The sequence below is a fragment of the Vanessa cardui genome, chromosome 19, assembly GCF_905220365.1.
Source record: "Vanessa cardui chromosome 19, ilVanCard2.1, whole genome shotgun sequence".
NCBI classification, from domain to species: domain Eukaryota; kingdom Metazoa; phylum Arthropoda; class Insecta; order Lepidoptera; family Nymphalidae; genus Vanessa; species Vanessa cardui.
This window is the reverse complement of record NC_061141.1, coordinates 11,768,253-11,785,487: the sequence shown is the minus strand read 5'-3', so window position 1 is coordinate 11,785,487 and position 17,235 is coordinate 11,768,253. Positions and strand designations below refer to the sequence as shown.

Here is a 17,235-nt window from a genome sequence, read left to right as displayed (position 1 = left end):
TGTATCCCTGCAAAGGACGCGGGTCAGTTTGAAATTAGCAAGGTATAATCAAATAAAATAAAATAGAACTTTCAATACAAATTAAAACAGAGTTTAAATTTCGCTTCATAAAGTGTCCATAAAAATCCACCTTCTTTTTTTGTTTTCTCAAATACATACTTATTAATTTCTAAAATCAATTTTTATCTCACTTGTTTCGTTCACTTTCTTATTAGTTGCTAGAAACGTTCAAAGGTCATAGGATATCGATTCGGTGCACATGTCTTGATATAATAATAAAGAACAATTAAATAAGTTATAATTAATAAACAAATAATTAAAAAATAATCAAGCTTCTTGTAAGCTAAACTCGTTTTATTGTTTCATTACTTCAATTCTTGTAACACGAATTTGAAGTTGACATGAGTTTACATTTTTAAGGTAAATCAGCCTTATTTAGTGTTTAATTTTATATATTTGGTGTATGTATGTGGTAGTTAATGATTAATCGAACTAACATATAGGTACTTGTAATACATAATCAGTATCAACATAACACAAAGTAAGACAATTTTGTATAAACTTTGTCATTAAATAGGAATGGCAGAATTACGGCTTATATAGTTTTCAACCGACTTCCAAAAGGAGGAGGTTATCAATTCGATTCAATAACTATAACTACATTATATAATCGTAAATCGACTTTTAAGTAGTCTAATATTTTTCATTTCATTTAACTTAGGAAGACTCTAAAAAATATGTTGAATACGCAATTATTTTTATTACTTTTTCGTGCATATTAATTTGTTTTAAAATAGTGTTTTGTTTGAAGTCGGTTTTTCTTTTTGTTAAAATTTTTATTTATACTACAAAGGTGTATAAATTTTTATAATAATAGATATTTGTACAAAAAAAAATGTAACAAAGTTCCGCAAATTTGAGAAAACAATAACAAAATTAGTTCAATTTTCAACAAATTGGTAATAAGCCATAAATAAAATGTGGTTTGTTGAAAAAACAGTTTGACAATCTATGATTATCCTTAATAAGTGAACAAGCCTAGCGTGTCGCCGGCATTACGAAAGACATTTTTTTGTAAAATAAAAAAAAAATATTATTTTTAACTTAAAAACTCAGTAGCTTATCGCTTGAAGATTGGACACAATTAGTTTGAATGAATAATTTAGCCTAGTTTTTAAGATATCACTGAAATTCTTAGAACAAGCCTAGCGTGTTCGCGGCGTGGCTATAGAAATTCGCATGAACACGCTAGGCGTGTCGCTGGCACTGAACGTGTTACGTCAACACAAATTAATAATAACGTGTTTAACAATATCAAGTTAGCGGGTGGACATAAAAAAAACAAACCACAGTAATTCTATTCATTATAAATATTTATTCATTACATTACATTGGACATAATTTGGGATTTCAGGTTAAAAAAACTTTACATCATAATTACAAACTGAACCTAAATATTCCGTCCATAAATAAACCTTTATAACATCTCGCATAAGTATTAAAATAAACTGCTCCACGTTGCTTTGGACGAGGGAGAATACTGGCAGTGTCAATTAGAAAGAGACAAGAGATAGAAAAAAAAACAAAATGTCAACTACATTATGGTACATACACATTAAGGCAGTACATATACCACTAAAAAAAATGAAAGACAATACATGTACTCTATTTATATCACTCCTAATAAGAAAAAATTAAAGTATATAAAGCCAAAAACGAATATTTAAAACAAACTTTCAAGCTTATATACAACAATTATATGTACGACAGTTAACCGTTCCTCATTTCCATTTATAATCTTATATAGGCTTTATACATTCCAAACTAGACAAGATTATGTAAAAATTAAATCACTAAACGAAATCAGAACAAGAGAAACATATCTTTATCATACAAAATCTATTAAGATTCCAATTAAGAATCTAAACAATATCAAGGAATGAAAAATGTATATACATATATATTTATTTATCAATATCTCAAATTAAGACAATTACGATAAAATAATAGGAAAAACTGTGAATTTAAACGTGGAGCAGCGAACATCTATTATACAGTGTGTTTCAAAATGAAAATTTGTAAAACTATATAATCTAACCTTTTATACAAAATACAGTAGTCTATACAGGCCTAGTATTTATAAAAATCAATCGCATGTGTACAGTAATTTGGTTCAAAAAATCATTCATCATATACCAACATTATCAAGACGCAATAGGAACATATCTTGCAATATCTTATTACTGTATTTCCTTGTTGTAAGCGTCTTAGTTTTGCCTCGACCATATCTCAAACCGACCACATTCAGCACACATTCGTTTCAACCACGTGTAGGTTAGATTGAAAATAAGGCATTGTTTATTGCTATAAAATTAGTACAGCCAGAGACAAGAGTAGGTTGAATGTTGCCAGTCACACACTGCGCCATATTAATAAATTCAATATTAATTTTATATTTTCAAAAATGTTCTCAACAATTTTAATACAAACATATGTTACTTATACAAATTGACTCATTATTATCGACTGCTATGAAAGGTAGTATTTATGTATGAAATAGAAAAGAAAGATTAACAATCAGATCACACAAGTATAATCAAAATACGTTTATATTTTTTATATTTATAAAGCAACGACTTTTAGTTTAAAATTAAATTGTAATACATCAAGCTCTGAATAATTAAATATGGCACAGTGGGGCACACGTGTTGCGGTCGGTTTTAAATAGGTCTTATATTACCTTAAAACTAAAAGATTTATAGTTACATACTACCTTATAGGCCGAGCTCGTAGCGAAAGCACTATTTATTAATTACTAATTACACTACGAACAAAAATTATCCGCGAATCACGTGACTGACAAATTTTTCAAGGTCATTTAATGCCTTAGTGACTTTCTCGAGGAACAAACACTTGACTCAATGGCGACAAAATCTTAAATAGTAAAAAAAATAATATACTCTAAAATGTACATGTTTATTCATATATGATTACAACAAATTTTGGTAAATTTCAATACAAACTTAAAATTAAGATCTTCAAACGAATATTCATATGTTCCTTAAAATGACGATTTAATGACTACGACGCTATACATAATTCATTGTCATCTGACATCAACACTGGTTCTTAGGATAATTGTTACTTATTAATAGCAACACTAGGATGATATAGGTCAGGCGCGTTGTGATTGGTTGGCTCATTGACACAACCAAATGACATTAGAAGAGGACCAATCAGTGATCGATAAAGATAGAATCACGTTTTAAATTGAACTGATTGGACAAAATCCCTTGCAAATATAATAATAAAATAATAAACTGTTAAATGTAAACAGAACTGACTAAAGTTCAATTGTGTATTATAATCTATTTTTCTTTAAGCCTTATATTTGTTAATATTACACATGATGATTAAAATAATATTTATAATTCTGTGGACTGCTTAAAAAAGGGCTATTTTCAACAAGTGTTAAAGATATTGCCCTTTTTAAAATAACTAAGTTTTTAATTCAAAATAATTTTAAACTAATCAGATGTTGGCCCTTATCACAAGTCTGAAGTGTTTATATTAGAATTGGTGCTAAATTTGTGTCAATCAATAAGCAAGTATTACTTTGACATAACATATGCCCTTTAGCATACTTTTATTAATAATGTTAAGGTTATGAAATTATTAGCACAAATTATTTTATTATCCTAAATAATTTGGCAAATGGTAAGATGTGCTTTGTCCCTATTTAGCACTAGGCCTGCAAATTCTGTTAACACTGAAATACTATTAAAAGAATTTGACCTTATATAATAGGATATCAGTGATAGTATTATCTTATTAATATATAATACTTTTGCTAACAAGAGCTCGGCAAACCACTTGTTAATATAATTCTTTTCTTTATAGATCTTGTAGTGATAAGCGGCCATCTTTTATAAATATACTATCATTGTTAACAATTATATCATTTCATGATCTCCTCACCTCGCAGCTATGTTTAAACGTCAGCCTGGAACAAAAGTATACATTATGAAATATGCTCTTAGAAAATAAATTATATTTATAGCTGCTAGTAGTGTGAAATGTAAAAAATCTATAACAAGAACCTAACAAGGAAACAAGAAGTTGTTCTTTACCATGAACTATCAGTTTTTCAAACATAATTCAATGTTATATAAACTCATTGGACCAATTAGCAATCAGTATTTCTTTTGATTTATACAACTAGACTATGAAATGGCAGTTTGTATATTTGGTAGCTAAATTGATTCCGTGTTATTCAAGTAATCAAAATATGCATCAAATCTTGTCTAACTCAAGTGGTCTTCTTGATCTTTAACAGCAATTGCACAGTTACATAATTTTATGTACTTAAAGAGCTTAGTTGTGAGCTATTGATATATATCATAGCTCAAGTTTAAATAAATATAACTTTTGACCTCTATAATAGGACATTTACCTTAAAATCATAAAATTTTAGTACAATTAAATTTTTACTATCAACGCCATCTATCGTTACACGTTTAAACTAATACATATAAATAAACAAACCTTTGGCTGCATCCATCCATTTTGTTCAAAGAAGTTCATTCTGCGCTGAAACAATTGACCATCTATAGAAAACTATTTACTATATATACATACATCTAAATGAACATTACATAAACATGAATTACAAAAAAAGCGTGATAGAAATCGCACGACATATATCATTTATCAAAAGCCATCGATTAAATACGTTACGCTGAAAAATATGTATCTTATAAGATATAATCATTTTTTATGGCGACGTACGTATTGCACAGAAGGCCAAGAAATACGAGACGAAAAATTTGTACTGTTAACTTCACAATGATAAAAAAAACACACAGTAATTAACATTAACGGGGTCACTGACAAATGTAAAGCGGACGAATACTTTGATCGGTGTGGATAAACGCTAGAACCGAAAGGCTACTGGACTGGATGGGTTCGAAATTTAAATATTACTTATTATATACTAATTAACACATTTCCGATAATTCGCGACCGTACTTTTGGAGTTATTTTTATTAATATTTGATTATATTATTTATGATTTTATTCGTTTTACTGATTGGGCTTTATCGACTGCTACTAAAAACTTTGAGAAATTTAGATGATGAAGAACCATCACCACACAACCACCACAAAGAGTTTATAGTATTATATAAGTATATATATATATATAAGAGTTATATTAGTACTATAAAATCAGCTATATTGGTTGTGGTTAATTTTAGTTATATTATATTGATTTATTTCCCGAACCGGTGGTAGTATCTAGTTAAAAAATCAATAAGTATCTTTCTATGCCCAACCTGACAATCAGCTTATAAAATTCGAGTGGAGCCGCGGGATATAACTAGTAAATATTTATGTTTTTAAATTTTAAAACGGCACGCATACCCGGCTTTATATTAAGAAAACTTATTACGCGATAATATACGACGTTATAATATAATGTAGAAATAACTAATTAGTTATATTGATTTTTTTTTAAGTTACTATTATTATTATTAATGTTAGATATTAAATACGAAGCGATGGATATAAAATAGGGATTTAAAGCAAATGTTAATTAAGCAGAATGATGAAACATTTTATCACAATTAAATAAATTAAATTAAAAAAAATTACTCTGTAACGAAACTCAATCGATATTGTAGTTATCGTTACACGAATTCGTTATTTTTGAGTAACGTTATGAAGTATAATAGAAATAGTTATAGAGGATGTTCTTTGAAGCCATGATAGGGTTTCGGTATTACAAAAGCCATAAGTAATGAAGTAGACGATATTTATCGAGAAGGAATAAAGCTTTCTGTGCTATGCAAGGCTGATTGGACAGTGCGTGGGAAGCTTTGGATGTTGAGGTAGAGACATATTGATTATGCGTCGATATTTTCCATTTATTTTTATATTATGAGCCGATATAAATATATAATAAGCTATTATTCAAATTTTAAATGACCTTAAAAATTAATAGCTCACCGATCATATAAGTACGGGACACAATTAGGTACTTTAATAATTGAAAAATATAGCAATATACGCAGGCTTTACAGACGACAATTAGTTTTGAAATTTATCGACCATCTAACTCAACTAGTATTAATAGGTTTAGCTCTTTCAGATTATTGAGAATAATATAAATATAAACGTATATAACTACAATGGGCTTAGAGAAAAATTATGTAACGTTAATAAATAACGTTATATAAAACTTGTTAGGTTTGTCAGACATATAAGCAACTACCATTTATAAAGTTTTAAAAGTTGGAAACTTGCTTGGTTTTTGTTTATTATCAAATTTCAAAGTCGTATAATATTAATCTTAATCAAGGGTAAGGTAAGGGAATCGAAGTCGCGCCGACGTGTAAATCTGTCTCTACCTCAACAGATGGCGTTAGCCGTTAAGTAATCCAGCCAGACTTACAACTTGTCTCTATCGCTACGCGTTTCGCCGAATATGGCGGGCCGGCTGAACTTTTGTTTGGAAGACATCTCGCGCTTAGCTGGGCGACAGAAACAACTCATTTATCTTTGTATTATTGACACTCGAATTCGATTTTTTTTTTTTTAAACAAAATACTTTCATATATCTAAGACGATGTTTTACAGTTATTCGTTTCGATTTGTAATATGATTTGAATTTTTATTAAAAAATAATTGTGTATTTATATTGTCGAATATAGAACTCACCACTAGTTATAACACCTCCATATGAATTGCAGTTCAACTTCGTTGGCTCTTGTGAATGCTGAAATGGTATAATGACATTTTAAATTATACATTGTACAAACAATTATTTATCCTCAGGGAACTATTAAAGATGTTTGATTACGACTATTTTTTTTTTTTTATAATTATAATTCTTTTGCTGACTATACCTCAAAAATGATTATTAACAATGGCGAATATAGCTTTTTTAATAGATGAAATATCTGAGAAAAAAAGGACATTAGCATTTTTAGTGTAAAATACACCATATGAGAATGAGAGTACAGTCCTGTGATCAATACCTGGGTTGGGTTATGTAAAATGTCTTGGATTAAATGTGAAGATAATCTCAGTACCTAACAGAACTATCAAATTTGGAAAATACAGAAAGCCTAGTCAAATTGTATGATTAAAAATAATAAAACCTTTGAATCACATATTTTATATGATTTGCTTAAATCTCTGCAGTGTTATGCATTGTAATGATTTGTTGATGAATATATCACTATTTACAATATAATATTATTCACTTAACTATTTCCTCCAGTGATGTCATTCAATATCATTTCAATGTTAAAGTAATTATAAAACACATTTAAAGAACTTAATATTTAATGTAGGAAAAAGATTACTATTATGCAATAATAAGAGCACTTAATTCTACAAATGTGTTCACTACAACAAGTATTTCATTTATGTGTTATTCAGACTTTTAGGAACAAACTCTATTTGAGAACTAACTTATGCTGATGATACATAACTAGATACATAACTAGATACATATGAATACATACCTCCATTTCTCTGAGATTCCTCATAACTGCATCAAAATCTTCCTTAGTTGCTTCATCTAACTGCTCCTTCCTACACTCCCTAAAAGAATTAACACTTTTTTCACTTTTCTGTTTCAAACTATTCACTTTCCGATGATTTTCACTCACTTTGTCCTTCAAAGGCACTGTAACACTCTTATTCTCACTAGCTTTTAGTTCAATCTTGTCCGATTTATCCTCGACTACTTCAACATCACTGCTACTGTCGTCAACAGCCAGTGGCTCTTGGGGGACATCGGCTAATGGATCCATATCGGATATAATTACAATGTCCTTCTTCTTCTTCACTTCAGGAGGCCTCTTGTCCGGTTTAGCGAATGTTGGTGAATGGTTTACCGAAACTAACCCAGGTCTCGGTATATTATTCTCTGCTATCCTCATACTTTCAATTTGCTTCTGAGTTATTTCATCCTTAGTTTTTGGGCTGGGTGAACTTTTTTTGGTTTGATAGTTTGTATCTATGTGAAGGGGAGATTGTACACTCTTCTCACGGGCAGGGGGAGCAGGTTTCTCTGGCTTTTTGTGTTTCTCCTTCTCTTTTTTATGAATCATTTCATTAAGAGCTGCCGGTGACTTGACTCGTATGAGGGGTTCCTTTCCTTTATCATTCACTGTACTGTTGACTTTTTTGTCTTTTTGATTGTTTACAACGGGAGTTATTGTTATACTGCCAATGTTGTTTGGAATGTATGAGTCTTCTTTACTTCTATCTGATTCCTTCTTTCGATCTTCAGGCGTTTCTATCACCAGGTCCTTGTTAAGGGTGTAGGAATTCATTATGGATCCAAAGACGGCTGCAGGGTTCACTTTGTATTTTGAATCCTTCTCCTCCTCAGGTTTTTCGTAAGATTTCACCGACGTCGTAACCGTCAGGGAGCTGGGAAACTGAATCGGTTCCGTGAACTGAGTGCTCGTTATAACGGACTGGGCAGGCGGCACGACCCTCTGTCGCTTGAGATCTGACGCTTTGACATCCTTGCTTAAACTGCAAACAAAAAACAAAATATAGTATTTATTTTTAAAACATAACCAATTAAATTGATGAAACCATTAGCGTATAGTACGACACAACTTAGATGTAGCATCGGCAAAATTCGTAAAACCGATCACATCCAAATTAAGCACGCTATTCCAAACTATCAATATTTATTTCTCATGCGAATATGATCTTTGTACAAACGTAATAACTTGTAATATCATATGATCTAATATATTCGTCAATTTGACTCGTCGAATGCACTTGCGTTCTTTGACGCGAGAATCCATAGCGACGAATAGCGTCGAATGGTGCGATAGGGAGCTATTTCTATTGGTTGTGTAAATCGGCATGAATCGGTTTTATTTTCATTCCATTGCATATTCCGATGCTACATCTAATTTGTGTCGTACTATAGATAGGTCGTCGAGAGGAAGAGAACGATATAAGAAGAAATAGATAGTGTATGAGGATGGATAAGAGAGAGAAACATGTGAACGATTAAATGGCGACTAGTAGTGCGGGCAGTGCTCACTTGGCCTGGCGCAGCAGCGTGGGCACGCGCACGAAGCCGGCGGGGAAGAGCGGCAACGCGCGCGCGCACAGCAGCGCGGCGCCGGCGTCGGGCGCGCCCGCCAGCGCCGCCGCGCGCACCAAAAGAGCCCGCGCACGAGCGCACCACGGAAAGCGGCGCTTGGGCAGGCGCCGGTCCGCGCTGGGAGCCGCCTGCTTCTTCTTCTCCTCTTGCACGCGCGTGCACTCCGCGTTGTACGACGCCATCATGCCCGGCTTGCGCTCCTCTATTAACACCTTTAGTCTGAAACAACAACAGCCTGTAAATTCCCACTGCTGGGCTAAAGGCCTCCTCTCCCTTCGAGGAGAAGGTTTGGAACATATTCCACCACGCTGTTCCAATGCGGGTTGGTAGAATACACATGTGACAGAATTTCTATGAAATTTGTCACATGCAGGTTTCCTCACGATGTTTTCCTTCACCGCTGAGCATGAGATGAATTATAAAGACAAATTAAGCACATGAAACAGCGGTGCCGGCCTGCATTTGAACCCGCAATCATCGGTTAAGATGCACGCGTTCTAACCACTGGGCCATCTCGACTCTCGAGTCTGAAACGGTACGAGATTATTCTTGCATGACTGAATTAAAATATTCTTTATTCTAGTAGACTCATAGAGGCATATTTTAGTCATGACGACTAAAATAAGTAATAATATTGATTTAAATTGAGAAATACTATCAGTTCGAAAAGTTTATTGTAATGATAAGAACCACAGTTCGATGTTACTCTTTTCCACTTTTAATGACAGTTTTTTGAAGAAATTTCAATAAATTATATAACATTTTTATGTAACCTACTACTATAAATAACACATATATATATGATCTATACTGCTGAACTACTTAAATAATATTAGAAATGTAAGAAAATACAACAAAATAAATAGACCAATTTATATGTGTCCTATTATTAATAACTTTTACAAAAATTTTCCTCATCACTGAGCAAATAATGTCATTATTACTTTAAAACCAATCATACCTTTGTAAAGTCTCCACAATCTTTGCTTCTCTCTCATCTGGAGTTAATTTACTTATGTCTATGTTATCCAACAATTCCTCTGCTTTCCGTTTATTGTTTGTTATATTAGTTGTAGTAGTAACACTTGTAGTTGTTGTTGTAGTTGTATTATTGGTTGTAGAGCTTGTGGTTGTAGTGGTAGTGGTGATAGTAGTGGTTGTATTGGCAGTACTGGATTGAGCAATTTCAGAGGTAGTTGTTGTTGGTACGGCTGTAAAAGAATAAACATATATGTTATAGTATAAACAGATTAATAATTAATATTTGGAATATTTTTAATACATTTTCCCAATTGAAAAATGTAGCTTTGTATTGTATAAGGTTATAAAATTAATTGTATTCAATTTACTTAATATATTTTGATATAAATAAACAAAATCGAACAGATATTCAAAATTGTAATAAAGCTAAGAAAATCAATTAAATATTTAGTTTATTTTCTAATTTGAAATAGTTTAAATAATAGTAGATGTCGAAATTCGAAAATAGCATAGTTATTGTATTCCAAAGATCATATGAACTGCTTCTTAAGCTGGCTCTAAAGGGCCTTAGCATTAAATTTACAAAAAAATTCCAATTTACCCCAATGCAAAGAGAAAATTTATAATAATATAAAAAGTATATTGCAGTTAATTTGAACCGTCCATAGACGGTACACTACTTGATGTAGACAATTATTTAGTGAAATAGCAAAAGTTGAGGTATATGGCCATTGTTGTGGCCAGTGACCTCACCCGTGGGTTGCAGCGCGGCGCTGGGCAGGCGTAAGGCGCGCGCAGCTCTGGCCCGCGCATGCGCAGCCGCGCCGCCCGACGCGCCACTCGTGCGCAGTGCGCGCTCCAGCCTGCCAGCAAGCGACACATTACAGACATCGACAAACAAGCTACCAATTGGTGGTAAATAATATTTTCACTAACATAACAATTACCAATATGTAATGAGTAATAAAGTAGCTTAATGGTCTGTCAATGTACATTACCACGTACATTGAATAAGAATTTCAAAAAAAAATTAAAATTATGCAATTTACTTATTAAATTTTTAAAATATTAATGAATTACAATAAATAAAATTGGCTTACATATTAATAAACTGATCAGTCTTGTTATCATCCTTGGGTTTGTCTCTTGATTGCTGACTAAATGCTTCCAACTCTTCTAGGACCTTAGTCACAGCTTCTGGTAGTTTCATATCAACCTTTGCTTCTGCATCTCTGTTTGAAAAAATAAGATATATTAGTTATATAAACTATACCATGCACAATTATGTGTCAATGTATTTGATTAAGGAATTTATGTTCCACCTGAAATTATATACAAACTAGAAACATAGAAGACAGGAGTATAGTTATTAGGTTATACCTAAACTATATTCCAATAACTATATTTTAATTTACACATTCCATGTAAATTAAATCATCAAAAATTCTTAAACAAGTTTGCTTATAGCTAAGCTGAATTTTTATGAAGAGCCATAATCCGCACCCGATCACTATATTATACGACCTTTTGCGACTGAGGCAGGCACGGTCCTTTGCCAGTGCTGTAGTCAGGCTTTACAAAGTCGTATAATTATTGTTCAAAAATTCTCTGCTAACGCTCCTTCGCTCACGAACTATATATTTTTTTTCATTTACTTCAACGTGGTTCTTTTTTATGTGTGAGATTGAAATAAGAGTAAGAGCCTGGTTATAAATAATTAAATATCCAATGACCTTGAACTGTCGGATGTGATGGCATTCTCAGAGCTCGGCGCAGGCTTCGAAGTCAAGGAGTCTGACTGGGAAGTCCGTGAGTCAGCACTCTCTGCGTCGCCTTGAGCATTATCTGTAGCACAAAAATATTGCACTCATGAAAATGTCAGAAAGTTATTTTTTTGTTGCTCTGATATATTGTTAAAAAGAACTATGGTATATACAATACAACTAAACTTTTATTATTATTAAAATAAGAATATGCAATTAGTGATGTCATGTCTGTCCGTGGATGCTATAGCTGGAAAATCCTATGGGACGTACCATACCATAGTCTCTTACCATTATACCCCAAAGCTATGGTGACTAATGTATTTTTAATGTTTAGAAAACACATCCTAAGGCTAAGGCTGTGGAAATTAAATGACTATCTCTATAATATGAAATAAAGAAAATTTGTAAATTACCATCTGAAGTATGTTTACAGGAAGTGGCTGCAGAAGAATCTGTTCTGCGTTTCTTTTTGGCTTTTTTCTTATCAATCTTTTTGTTTTTCTAAAATAGAAAAAGACAATTATATATAAAGTTTCCAAATTTTAAAATATATATTAGTTATTACATTAATTATGAAAATTTCATGATATATTTCTCATAATATAACATACCTTCTTTCGATGTTCAGTCTCATGCGAGTCTACAGTTCCATTAGTGATGACTTTCGGATCTTTTGGCTCTTGACTGTCTGAATCTGATAAACTTTCCGAATCCGCTTCACTACTGCTCGAGGATATATGTGCCCGCTGTTGAAAAATTACATGCATTTAGTAAGTTTGCCAATTCAAAATTTATTTTCAACTTATATAGAAAACTTAACACTTAATCTTTGATTTGAAACTGGAATTTATCCTAGGTAAGCTGTGTGAAATTATCATTCATATTCTCTGTAAAAACATATTTCAATTCTGTACGAAAATTTTATGTTTATATATATGTTATATGTTTGTTTATATTAAAAAGAAAATAATTCTAAGTTTTAAATAAATGTAAATGAACCTTATTTCGTCTGTTGGAATCTCTTTCCGTAGCAGCTGATTGGTTTTCTGGCACAGCCTTGAATTCTAGCGAGCCACAGTTGATGTAGAAACCACCGTACAAGGTGTCGCTGCCCGGCGGGATCATCTCGTCGTACTGATGGAAATAATATTAGTAATTATAGCTAATAAACATTCTATTACTGATTTGGATTTGAACATAGTTCTGTTTGAAACATGAATTTTATAACTCGGTACTGTCAATATAGTCGAGTAATAAATGGAGCTTGAATTGTATAATTATTTTTTTAAACATAATAATTTGTGAAAATTCTCGAAAATATACTACTTTATTTGAAATCACATTGTCTATTTATGTTTTAGTAACGTGAGAAAACAATATTGTTTTTTAATAAATAGTATTATTAATTATTGCCAAAATATCTATTTACATACATGTTTTATTATTAAACACTTTTATTCAAGATAAATAGAATAAGATTAACTTACACCATCAGTGTTATCGATAAAAGAATCATTTTCATCGTAACCGGCACCAATGTCTGCATATTCATCATATTTAGATCGACCCTTCCTGCCGTAGGTACTTTTTCCACCCTGTAAAAATATAAATATTACTTATTAACATTAATACATTTAATTTCACTAATTATCAATTCTGGCAACTAAATAATCAGCCAGTTAGTAATTAGTTTATATACATAATATAAATTTTATACATTCTGCACAAGGTTTTAAGTAATCTACGACTCAAATAAGAGCGGTATGGTGACATAAGCAACCATTTCTCTCAAGACAAGACCAATATAACTACAAATTAATACTAAAAACAAAAAACTATTTTTTTAAACTTTTTTTATAATTATACTAGTGTCATTAAATGTTATAAAAAATATGAATGTAGAATTAATTTGATATTGTGCCAATATATTACTATTGAAACTACTTACATATTTCTGTTCAAATTTCCTTGCAACTCTCTCGACATCATCATCATTATCCGAATGCGGGTCCAGCCCTGTTGTCTTGCTTATTGGCAAGTTACTAAATAAAGAAAGACGATTATCTAGTTGTCTCTCTTTATTCTGTAAAAAAATAAAAACAATTCATTAATACATTATTCAATCATTACTTTTAACAATTTCATTAAGTCAATATGAGATTAAATATAAAGATACATCATTATTATTTGATGTATATGTGTTATACTTGTACTATATCATCAGTTTATAGTATATAGATAAACAACTATTAGATAATAACATTAGACATGGTTCTTTCAGTAGCTCATCTATGTTATACACTACAAACCAACTTTAATTAATACATACACTATACACACATACTACACTTATGATACAACACTATTAACTATTGATACACTTTCATTATACTTCCAGAGATCTGATAACAACTTCATACAAAATGCGATTTAAATTTACAAATGCTTAATGAATTAATTACATCTGATAAAAGGTTAGCAAATTCAAAAAAATGTAAATATTTAATATGAATAAAATTTAAAACAATTTTTGTGACTGTGTATATGTAAAGAAAAAGGTATTTTCTTTAATTTGAAAAAAAAATCTTATATGTTATGTTAAAATCTAAGTTTACTACGGCAATGAATATCTGTGTCAATTAAAGGCTATCAAATAATTATCATTATACTATACTTTTAAACCTCTACAACTCTGTAACAATATATAGTCAACAGTCAGAAGCCTTCTTTAGGTTTATGTTATATAGATGTAATATATAATTCATGCATTTTAAAAATGGTACATGCCATCCTTGATTCTTGTTTTTGGATTAAATAATTGTGTAATATTAGATATTTCATTTTAACCAAAATATAAACAATATTCATATTTATATAAGAACATAAATAGGTATAAAATCTAAAAACAAAATATAATAAAAAAAGATTTTTATTTGGACAAAATAAATTTAATTTACATAAAAATATAAATAAAAACAATTCCCGTAAAAGATAAACATAAGAAACTCATAAATCTTTCACTATAATATATAATATATTTGATTTATCATAAAAGATTTAAATAAAAAAATAAACAAAATAAGAATAAAAATGCACATCTCAATGTAATTAACATAAATAATACATATCAACTAATCAATTTACTTGAAAAGACAAGAAATATTATTTAAATAGATATATACGATAAAATTTTTATCTTGATAGATACCAAAACACTTCTATGAGTTGATATAATAAAAAAAAACACATAATAAAATATAGAATTGCAATCAATAATCGTAAAAGCCGTCCAATAAAAATAACTCCGAAAAATTATATAACATTAGTTTCTATACAGTGCAAAAGAAAAAAAAAAAACATTAATGTAAAATGTTGTATCATAATTACTCATTTTTCAAACGTAATTACAACAGAAATGCTAATTAGAATTCTTTATCAGCGAAAAAACAATGAAAAGAAACACTCTGTATAAAATGCAAAAGTTCTTACGAAGCGCGCGCGACACTATTTATCTATAAATAACACAAACACAAAAGTAAAAAAACAACCCAAAGTTTATTTAATGCAGTAAAACGCACACCAATATACAACAGAACTATAATTCATCAAACACTACAACACACGAATATACATAATATATAGAATCACACACACATACACAGATTGCACACGTAATATAATATATCATAACCTATACGGTTATTTACCTAAAAGATCTATCGATTGAAGTTAAATGGCTCACAAAAAGCTTCATCTACACACAAAGATCGCTAAACATTCTGCCCGAGCGAAATAGTATGTATTCGCTATGACAGCATTTGGCAACATTGCAAATCAAGTTTCCAACAAATGCACAATCATAATACCTAGTACATACAAAGTGCTAATACAATTACCATAAATCAAGCCTCGAATTATTGCAAAAATAATCCCCTATTCCAACATCAGAGTAGCGCCAGTTCTGCCACACGTAAATAAATATATTTACGCACACATCCGCACGCTATCTCTTTTAATGAATTCCATTTACGTAGGTATATAAAAAAGTGCCTACATATGTTTCATAAAATCCGCATAAATAATATAAACTTAATCATAATTAGAATGTAACCTAAAAATAGGCTCTTTAGCCGGAAGCAACAATGTTAGAGGCGGGTTAACCTAGGTCATCCAAGTCTTCTACTTTCGCTTGGCTAGCTATCATAATAATCTACCGGTGTCGTCAGCAATTAATCAGCATAATAATTTTAGGGCATTCATTTTAATAAGTTATTCGTTTTCGCATAAAAATGAGATAGTCACTTGTGTCACGAATCAAAACATTGCCTACGCTAAAAGATGTCCTAGGTTGACAACGTTCTTCTTAGATTGTTGCAAACATGGCGACCGATATCTGGGCTTCTCGCACAGTCCGTGGACGCAAAATCATGTAACAAACCTAATGCAAATGCTGTGTAACGTAAGCAAAAAATATCCTAAACGATTTCATCAGGGCTCGTTTACAACTGTCTCTAGCCGCCAAATGGAATATGATATCAGTGCTAGATTTTTTCACATGATTCCCTACGACACAAAGAGCTGAAAAACCAGTATGGTTGCGTAAATTACTATGATTTTCTGTTATAACTTACCACTGCTGCTAAGAGTAGCTCCTTGTAATTCAGCTCTGGATATTTACTTTCGTTGCTTTCGTCTAAATTTATAAATAATCTCATTGATTTGTTCACATTATTCTTTGCACTTTTTGGAGCACCCACTGTTATAAGAGTAGCACGTTTAGGGTCCGACATTTTCCACCAAATTCAAGTATAAAATGATTTTTTTCAAAGCATGACACGGCCTGCATTTTCAAACTGTGTACCACATTGCCACCATGTTGGAATTTATTGTTTGGGTTCTGAGCGCTACGGACAGAATAAGAACTTCGCATTATTTTACGTGTACCACCGCTAGATGTCGTTAAAAATATTCATTTCTTACGATAGATGTCACCACATTATTTTAATTTATAGCAATAATCTTAAACAATATGTTTGGAGAGGTAACCCTTGTTATGCTTTTTTAGTTAAAAAAAATTTTGCACGTGATTTCATGTTCATTTGGTATGTTCCTACTGATAATGGCTTTTTTTCAAAAAGGGCTTAAATATGAGCCACATATGTCAAACGATACGACTTGAGCAACCCTTTTAATTCATAAATATTTAAATAGATGGCACTTTAAGTTTATGTGTCATGTGTTGTCTGACTGTTTTACCGATTTTAATATTATTTTTTAAAAACATTTTTTTAAATGAATTCTTTTTAATTACGATAATTCTTAAAAGTGTATTTTTTATTCTAAAAT

At 31.0% G+C, this 17,235-nt stretch overlaps 1 protein-coding gene across 6 annotated transcripts; it reads right to left on the bottom strand.

The window, feature by feature from the left end:
* Positions 1–1,355: 1,355 nt before the first annotated feature.
* On the bottom strand, positions 1,356–16,772 carry LOC124537811 (yemanuclein-like). 6 transcript variants are annotated; one of them, XM_047114726.1, is made up of 16 exons: positions 16,521–16,772; positions 13,838–13,972; positions 13,377–13,484; positions 12,889–13,023; positions 12,501–12,635; positions 12,303–12,390; positions 11,857–11,968; positions 11,224–11,355; positions 10,877–10,986; positions 10,104–10,353; positions 9,080–9,361; positions 7,530–8,553; positions 6,718–6,775; positions 6,452–6,530; positions 4,546–4,590; positions 1,356–4,003 (listed from the first exon to the last, which is right to left on the bottom strand). In XM_047114726.1, exons 1-15 carry the CDS (start codon positions 16,677–16,679, stop codon positions 4,581–4,583), a joined length of 2,817 nt encoding a protein of 938 aa, XP_046970682.1. In that variant the 5' UTR covers positions 16,680–16,772; the 3' UTR covers positions 1,356–4,003; positions 4,546–4,580. The 6 variants fall into 6 exon arrangements, with proteins under 6 accessions (XP_046970682.1, XP_046970681.1, XP_046970685.1 ...); XM_047114725.1 differs by having other exon boundaries at positions 4,546–4,585; XM_047114729.1 differs by lacking the exon at positions 16,521–16,772 and adding an exon at positions 15,786–15,809 and having other exon boundaries at positions 4,546–4,585.
* Positions 16,773–17,235: the final 463 nt, after the last annotated feature.

What these genes read in the sequence shown, in the direction of transcription:
- LOC124537811 (XM_047114725.1), bottom strand. Translation starts at nt 16,679, where the DNA reads ATGTCGGACCCTAAACGTGCTACTCTTATAACAGTGGGTGCTCCAAAA. An exon ending in TTATCGATAACACTGATGGT is followed by an intron (nt 13,024 to 13,376) that starts GTAAGTTAATCT and finishes TATTTCCATCAG; the next exon opens with TACGACGAGATGATCCCGCC. An exon ending in CGCCGCGCTGCAACCCACGG is followed by an intron (nt 10,354 to 10,876) that starts GTGAGGTCACTG and finishes ATTCTTTTACAG; the next exon opens with CCGTACCAACAACAACTACC.